This window comes from Babylonia areolata, chromosome 9, assembly GCF_041734735.1.
Source record: "Babylonia areolata isolate BAREFJ2019XMU chromosome 9, ASM4173473v1, whole genome shotgun sequence".
Taxonomy (NCBI): domain Eukaryota; kingdom Metazoa; phylum Mollusca; class Gastropoda; order Neogastropoda; family Buccinidae; genus Babylonia; species Babylonia areolata.
The window spans coordinates 45,070,409-45,079,377 of NC_134884.1; the positions used below are offsets into that span (position 1 = coordinate 45,070,409).

General features: G+C 41.2%; 1 protein-coding gene across 4 annotated transcripts in view; it reads right to left on the reverse strand.

The window, feature by feature from the left end:
* LOC143285524 (CCR4-NOT transcription complex subunit 10-like) overlaps positions 1–8,537 on the reverse strand; it is a 62,545-nt gene extending 54,008 nt beyond the window's left edge. For 2 of the 4 annotated variants that reach the window (XM_076592878.1, XM_076592877.1), the window contains exon 1: positions 7,648–7,853. In XM_076592878.1, coding sequence (XP_076448993.1) covers positions 7,648–7,838 — 191 coding nt within the window. In that variant the 5' untranslated portion in view covers positions 7,839–7,853. Of the gene's footprint in view, positions 1–7,647; positions 7,854–8,263; positions 8,406–8,434 lie in introns of those variants that run through there. The other 2 variants (XM_076592879.1, XM_076592880.1) reach the window with 2 other exon arrangements.
* Between the last annotated feature and the right edge of the window lie 432 nt (positions 8,538–8,969).

Sequence of the window (8,969 nt, forward strand, 5' to 3'; positions counted from 1 at the left end):
TACAAAGTTCTACAGATCAGTAAGACACAAACCACACATGAACAACACAAACACATACATACAACCACAAACACACACATGCAGAATGCTTAGCATGATTGTGAACAATCATACTGTTGTAAAATGACAAAAACTGTTGACACACTATGCTATTACAGTATTAGTATTACTGTACTTTATAAGCATGATTGTGATGCTGTTGTCTGAAAAAACACACAACACATGTACTGATGTAGAATACTATGCATTATCATTGGATTTTGAACAGCTGTGCTGTTAGTGTTACAGAATAATAACAGTACAGCTCATCATTAAAATTAATTTCTGCACTTCAACTCAACCCAGGCTAAAATCATGTAAAAAAAAAAAAACAACAACAACAAAAAAACCACCATCATTTTCTCCTGGTTTTATTGTCTATTGACTACAACTGATTCAAAGTGATTTACAATACATCTCATCTCTTAATCCAATTGGAAATTACATGTGCATGTCACTCACACCAATCAGTCTGTCAGTCTGAAGTCGAGTTAACATATGAACAAAGCAAAATTTTAACTTAAAAGTGAAAAGACTGAGTTAAAATTCGAAAGTGATAAAAGCTTAACAACTTACTTTATAACACAGTGAGAGACAAAGAGCAAAATAAAAAATGTATTCTTAAGTACACTAAGAAGAACTATTTCCGGTAAGAGAAATTATAACATGTATCTTAAAGAAAAACTAAGAAGCCCTATTTCCAAATAAGATTAAGAGACACTATGATAAAATTATCATTTTATTATAATGAATTCTTCAATAGCATTTTGTGCAATAAAAAAAATATCACACTCTTGGATGTCATAAATGAGTTACAATTCAATTTTATCACATACATTAAGAAACATTGATTTTCAGAATAAAAACCCCAAGTTATCAGAAATTCTAAAGACAAAACAAAAAACAAACCAAAAAAAAAACCAAAACAAAAAACACAAACAAACAAACCAACCCCAAAAAAACAACACCCCCCCCACCCCCGAAAAAACCCCCCAAAACAAACACACACACAAAAAAACAAACAAAAAAAAAAAACCCACACAAAAAACAGGTACAGATGGTATGCATTAAATATAACATTTTAACAATATGTGAACAAACACAACAAACACAACTGTCTGCAAGTACATTTAGAAACGACCACTGTTTTTAACATACATATAGAAGCACATGTTTCCACTCAAAAACTGACACATTCACAATCACCTCCACCCCCCATTCTCCCCAGACAACTTCAACCCATCACCCCCTGCCACCCACCCTGACATTCTGTCCACCCTCTCTCACATGCGCACACCCTGCATTCCAACTCGAAAAATGCGCCCATGCCCACACTCGCTTCCATCCCCACCCCCTTATCTTACACAATTCCAACTGCAACAGCAACAAGAGAAATGGTACAGATGGATATATGTTAAAAGTGTGTGTGCTGCCTACCAAGGTTGAGTGTCCAAATGGCTGTCGGAATAAAGGAACAGCTGTAACGTGTTGTTCTTGCACGGGGGGCTCTAAACCTACCACTTCTGTCCACCTGTTTGCTGTTAAAATCTGAGTAAGAGGGTGAGTTTCAATGTCTAAACTGACATAAAACCTGTAAGTCAACTTTTCCTAGTACATGTCATCAAAACTGTCTTGTTTTCTGCCCACCACCCCGCCCACTTTTCTAATGATCTTGTCAAGTCTGTCCTTGTTCTGTCTGGTCACATTCCCACCCCAGCACACAGAACCATAAAACAGAACACTGGAAACAACAGAACAATAAAATGTTTCTAGCAGCTGAGGGATTTCTCAAAGACATTCAACGAGGTCCCACATGCCTGCCTGCTTACAAAACTGGACAACTATGGAGTGCGGAAAACACCCTTCAGTGGATCTCTGCATTTGTTAGTCAGTGCCAGCAACAGGTTATTCTAGAGGGCAACATAATAACGTCAGTTGATGTCATCTTCGGAGTCCCGCAGGGCACAGTCTTCGGTCCTCTAGTTTAGCCAAAAGTCTTCCTCAGTTTCATAAACGGCTTCCCTAACGCTGTCAAGTTCAGTACCGCCAAACTTTTTGCCGATGACTGTTTCCTCATCAAATGAATTGCCTCCTCTCAAGATAGCCTCCAACAACAGTACACTATGACCTATCAACTCTGGAACATAAGGAATCAACCTATCAAATGAGCCTCAACCCAAGCAAATGCACCATCATTCGTATCTCCCTGAGTAAGAAGAAAGCTGTAATACCAACTATGTGCAGCCTACATTGGCAGACACTGCAAAGAACAGCATGCAACAAATACCTCAGTGTTACTTCTTCAATCACCGATATGTGTGACGGGACATTAAATAAATTCCTCAGTGTTACATCACAGAGGACCTGTCCTGGGGAAAATACATTGTCAACACAGTCAACAAGAGCAACAGAGTTGTGGGTTTTCTGAGGCGGATCTTCCGCAAATGCTCCACAAGCATCAAGTCAGTGACGTACAAGACCATGGTTAGACTGGTCTTAGAGTATGCATCCACAGTCTGGGACCCGACCTGTCAGAAAGAGGCCACAGCATGCTGCGTCTTCATCAAAAGTGATCAGACACCATGCTGTGTTGGGAGCCTCTCACAGAAAGAAGACAACACAACTGCCTCATCATGCTTTTCAAGATCAATAACAACATGGTCAACATTGGTAAGTTCCTTTTCTACAGCAAAGGGGAGCCCAATGACTGTTCCAGGAAAATGCCACCCACCCAACCTTCTTCAATGGCTTCTTTGCTAGAACCCTGTGCCAGTGGAACAACCTGCCACCCAGCCTCATGGATACTCCTTTGTTGGAGCTCTTCCAGGCTGGTTTGGGTCAGCATACTGGCTTTACTACGAACAAATAACCACCATGTACACAGTTTTAACCTTCTAAACCAAGTTTGAAGTACAAGCCACGCGCTTATCATACCCACTTAGCTCAGCAGACTCAGCTGCTGGACAATACACATTCATCAGAACCTAGTCCATGCCTTGGAAGAATGGGGGGTTGAACATGAGAATGGGGGGTGTACTGAGAAATGTTTGCATATCGAAGTAGCTGGGCGTCGATCCTTGCTGGATACGAAACTTGGTATTTTCTGGAGTTCCCGACAAAAATGTCATTGAACAACATTGGTAATCGTTACATAAGATGATTTTGGTGGGAGTTTGTTGGTAAACAAACAAACAAACAACAACAACAAACAGTGGGAGTTCGTTGGTAAATCTGGTGAGAGAAATGGTGAGTCAGGAAGCTGTGCTGAGGGTCACGTGACCAATCTGTGGACCAAGAGTTTGATTTCTGTTTGGACTTTTCTGTATGCACACACACACACACACTTCTCTTCACACTTGCACTCACACCAACACACACACACACATACATGTATGCAAGCACAACAATTGAACAAATCTTTGTAATTAAGATTCCCACATCATGGGGACATAAGTCACTAAACATATGGCAAAATGCATAAATAAATACCACCACTATCATCAACCACCACTACTACTAGTACTACAATCCATATTAAACTATCAACACTACCATAAATCCTACCACCACCAGTCCAAAAACACCACACTCATCATAACATACTCACATTTTTTTAATGCAAGCCAAAACATTCAAACTGGTCAAGTCACCTCTTCTTAACTCACTCCATGCCAAGAGTTTTTGCCCTTGCGAATCCCTGAAAACCCAGTGTTTGTATAGGATGGGAAAAAAATTCTCAAAAAAAACCAAATAAACACCCAGAGAATTGAAATTTAGTATGTGTATTCAGTGAATGTTGTTCCATATTTGTGCAAAAAATTAGATTATTTACTCACCATCTTGTTCTTGATCACGGTATTCATTTTTTGTGTATTTTGTAGCATTTTTGCACTCATCAGAAAGGTATACCAAGTGTCCTTGAACAGCTTACAAATGTTCCACATCACATCCTAACACTATTTGAGGAACTGAAGACCTAGTACATGCAATGAAGTATGAACAGATGGTGGAGAAAGTTGAAAATCACGCACACAAAAGAAAATATTGTCTCTACATAAAAAAGGGAGTTCACTGCACACAAAAACCTGATGTATTATCACTGACAATTGTCTTGTCTGGAGTGAAAAAGCTCATGGCAGGTGACGTTGAGTCCTGGGCACAGCTTCACACACAGTGGAACTCCACATTTTGGACACCAGTTGGCAGTTTGGTGTTTTGTGTGTTGTGGCGCTTGATCAGGACTTCACAGACCTTGCACTTGCAGTAGCTGGTCACTCATATCCACTCCAGCCATGTTGGTGATGTAGTCTTGTACTGCAGCTGGCTTCTGTCTTTCAGGACGGTGTCGTGTTGTCACACTGACCATGGTAGTTGGCAGCATGACTGTTGTCAGCACATGAACTGGTTTTATGTCCTGCCACTTCAGCACAGCAACATGCCCTGCAACCATACACACACACAAATGATCATGCAGGTCTGACTCTTTCTTCTTATTGTTTAAATTATTTGTTTGCTTATTCCCTTGTTTATTCTAAATATTTATGTGAATGGAAGCATAATGTGGTAAGTTTTTTTTTTTTTACATGTAGTCAAAGAAAACCACTTTAGATTTTTTGATTTTTTTTATTAAATTTTTTTTTTTTTTTTTAACAATATTACAAACAAAAATGACAGTATCATCAGTATTAGTACTATTACTGTCATTTCTAGAATTCTACAGCACCTTGTTCTACAAATGAACAAGTAAAACAGAAAATAAGTAAACATATGCAAACAATCACACACACAGTTGTACACCTGAGCATGTGACATTGTTTTCTTTCACACACACACACACACACACACACACACACACACACACACATATATATATATATATATATATATAATACATACACACTCACCATTTTCAGTCCAATCACTGGTAAAAACACCAGCAAAGTTGTCCGTTTCCTCAGTGATTTCGTTGTCAGTGTTGGTCAGCTGGCACATGGTCAGGACTCGCTTTCCTCTCCACTGTAAACACCCTCTTCAGCGGCCGAATCTATTTCTAGTTCATCGGGATATGGTTCAAAATCACTGTCCGACGAACCAACATTATCTCCTTCAACATCGGAGCCTTCAGTCTGGATCATTTCCAGAGTAGCTTCAACGCTGTGTTGCGTTTGACCTCTCCTACCGTGTCAAACACTTCGACGCGACGCCATCTTGTCAAACAACTTGCAGAGCTGACCGAGGGTATGCTTCGTTGTCGTCTGCTAATGAGCGTGTCACTGCGCACACGCTGTGTGTGTGAATGAAAAGTTGGCCGGAGATAACTTCAGAATCAGTTCTGCTTTTGAGTTTCGTGTCCGACACGTCACTCCAACAGCGCGACTTTTCAAAATCCAAATCCGCATATGCGGACAATGGCATCGAACGCTTTTGTCCGACGACATCCACATATGCGGACAATGGCAGCGAGTGAGTTAATGTATCTTTATGCATTGTGTATGAAACTGTACAAAATGTAAACAGACATAAGCAAGTTAAAAAAAAAATCATCTTTTGAACAATCATTTCCTTTCACTAAACAAAGCACAGCCCACCCCCCTCCCCACATTTAGAGCATATCAGTATAATTCTAGTGGCACACAAAAGTTTTAGTGTTTTTTTTTCTTTCTGCCCCATCATCTGGACCATTTCAGTGGAATTTCTCCCAAACCATTCACTTTGAGTCCACTATACATGGTCTCTTTCCACCCGAGAAGACTGGAGGATGCTGGTTGCCAGGTCACCTGTGGTGCCCCAACGGTCCACAAGACTACGGGATAGGTGAAGGTGAAGGTGAAGGTGATACATGGTCACTGGTTCAAGTCGCAGTCCAAGGGTCAGCTGTCCATAAGAAACTGTCAATGTTAGGTCACCAGAGGGCAACACACTAGAGGAAACCCTGCACTGCTTCTGATCACTTTGGTGATGTTCGGTATTGCCTGTTTAAGTGTTTTGATCTGATATACACAGGACACACCTGCTAAACCCCCTACTGATGACAACAAATCACTTAGTGGCAGAGCCAGACTGAGTGAGCATCTACCCTATATTGGAAACCACCACCAAGTCTTGTGACAGTCCCCCATGAATCTGCTGACACACAACCCCTTTGACCGGAACCCACCCCAAGTACTGAAGTGCAAGAGGGTGGAAGGTGGGGGGAGGGGCAAGGGTGGTGGGGGGTGGGAGCGGGGTATGAAACTGAGGTCACCATGAGAGCAGAGCATGAAAGGCCACAGAATCTCAAAAAGGTTGGATCTTTTATCTTTCCTACCATTGGCTCAACGCTCAACTTACACCAGAGACTGACATTATCTTGCAGTTGGGCCAACAGCAAAGTGAGAGCTCCAAGATCAACAGTTTCTCCACTGCAAAGGGGATTTCATTTACAGCTTAGTCTTTTGTGAAGGACTAACACTCTCAAACCAAGAGGCAAGGTGGCACTGGCTCTTACTGCTGAAGCTTGGGGGGCTAGTTGGCTTTTTTTTTTTTTTTTTTTTTGTCAAACAACTTGCAGAGCTGACCGAGGGTATGCTTCGTTGTCGTCTGATAATGAGCGTGTCACTGCACACACGCTGTGTGTGTGAATGAAAAGTTGGCCGGAGATAACTTAAGAATCAGTTCTGCTTTTGAGTTTCGTATTCGACACGTCACTCCAACAGCGCAACTTTTCAAAATCCAAATCCGCATATGCGGACATTGGCATCGAACGCTTTGTCCGATGACATCCGCATATGCGGACAATGGCAGCGAGTGAGTTAACATTCACACATAACAGGTAATATCTATAAACAAAAATAGCAAACTGATAAGAACTAAATTATGCTAACATTCAATTAAAATATAGCAGTCAGGTCAAGGTAGTCTGGGTCAAAACCTTTTAAACACATCTTTAAACTACTTTTCTTGTATTGTTGTAAACATACTGTTGATCATGTTTTACACAGAAAAGTGCAGTTTACAGAATCAGGCCAGATGCTATCAGCGAAATGACACTACCAAAACTGTAAAACACTTTTCAGTTATTTCGCTTCAAACCATGAAATACAACATAAACAACTCTTTCATTGTGGTCAACTGAGTTGAAAAAAAAAAAAAAAATGCCACAAAAAAACTTGACAAGGTTGATACTTTATGCATGAAATGTGTACTTCAACTACAGTTCACTTGTCTTTCATAGCTGTCTGATGAATATAATTTATGTTCACTTTACTTTAAATATATCATGGTGTGTCAAGTGAACACAACCAGAAACTTAAGTTTAATGACAATAAGGTAGGACTTCTTAAACAAAACTGTATCAAGCATGTCATTATGAGTAATTAACTTCAGTTGATTGCAGCACACCCAGTCAAAACTATTTAACTGCAAGTTCTTCATGCTATTCACTACTTTGGTTGCACTTTCCTAGACCAGGGGGTGGAAGGAAAAAAGAACCCCCCCCCCCCACACACACACACAGTGAGACACACACACACACAGTGTACACAAAGCAAACAGAAACCAAACACACACACAGCGTGCACATTCTAGACAAAAACAAAGCATCTGGGCTAAACAACAACTGCATTAAACCTTTTTCGTGTGTAGTTGCTGGCTCGGTGAATCAGGTAGTTAGTGATATCGTCCCAGTGTTCAATGAAAGGCAGTAAGGATTTGTCACCCGACCATTCCGAGTGTCCATAGGGATCAGTGTTTTGCACTGCACGACGTTTTTCATCATATATTCCTCTGCAGACGGTATCGAGCGTGTCCATGAACTTCATGAGTGCTTTTTCACTTAAAATGTTATGGGTTTTCATTGACATTTCTGCGTACAGTAAAACTCAAAACAGACCGGCGATGTTCCACGAGAGTTGTTTTTACCCTCCAAGCAAAAACTTGCGTATCACGTGACCCGCTTTGCGTTCGCAAACGGCAGAGGTCGCGGCGAAAAATTATTGCGGACAAACTCAAGAATCAAGAAAGGTCCGCATTGACTTTCATTGGCCGAGAATGGACCGATGACGAGCTGTTCGCTGCACATCGATCAAGGATTAAGTCGCGTTCATGCCAGTAAATGGATGTAGCGACGTATCGATCCAGATCCAGACCGATGCCCAGCGCCGGCCTTTGTGTGATGTTGGAGTGCATCTGCGTGTGTTTACAGAATTCCGCAAAATCCCCCTAAGACAGAATGAATAGTACTCACAAAAGAGGTGGACGTTCATTCCGTCAGTCACGCAGAGTAATGGGGGGGAAGAAATGTCGATATTGCCCTCTTGCTGGCCTAGATCGATTATCCACACCTGTAAATCATGAGCCAATGGAAGAGTTACAGGAGCATTTGAAACATAACAATAAATTCTTTCAAAAATCTTACCGGCTCATTGTTTAGAGATCCAAGTCGATGAAGACTAAATGAAGTCACCGTCTGCAAGATTTTTCTCTCTCCTGAAACTCCGTTCCTCCAAACTCAAAAGATTTTTCTCCAGGGGAAATCGTTCTGTATCATTTCCGGCACAGACAATAGTCCACAGTTTCGGAATGAAGCTGAACATTCTTCCCAGGAGCCGTCAAAGCGTGCGGTTTGATCAATAGGACCATATACGCCCCCAGCACACCGGCTTAAAAAATATAATTTTATGAAAGGGAAGCAGATGCCTGGTTACGCATTGCCTAAACTGGCGCTGCTCAGGCCTTGAGAGCCTATAAAATTCTGCAGGGGAAAAAACAAAACAAAAAAACAACATGATATACTTGACACGTGTGTGTGTGTGTGTGTGTGTGTGTGTGTGTGTAAAAGAAGAACAGAAAGATCTTGAAATAGCCGGCTGATGATGCTCTGTGCAACAAGTATGATTTGTCTGCAAACTTGATGTGATCGGCCCGGTAGTACAATACTATACAGGCTGTAA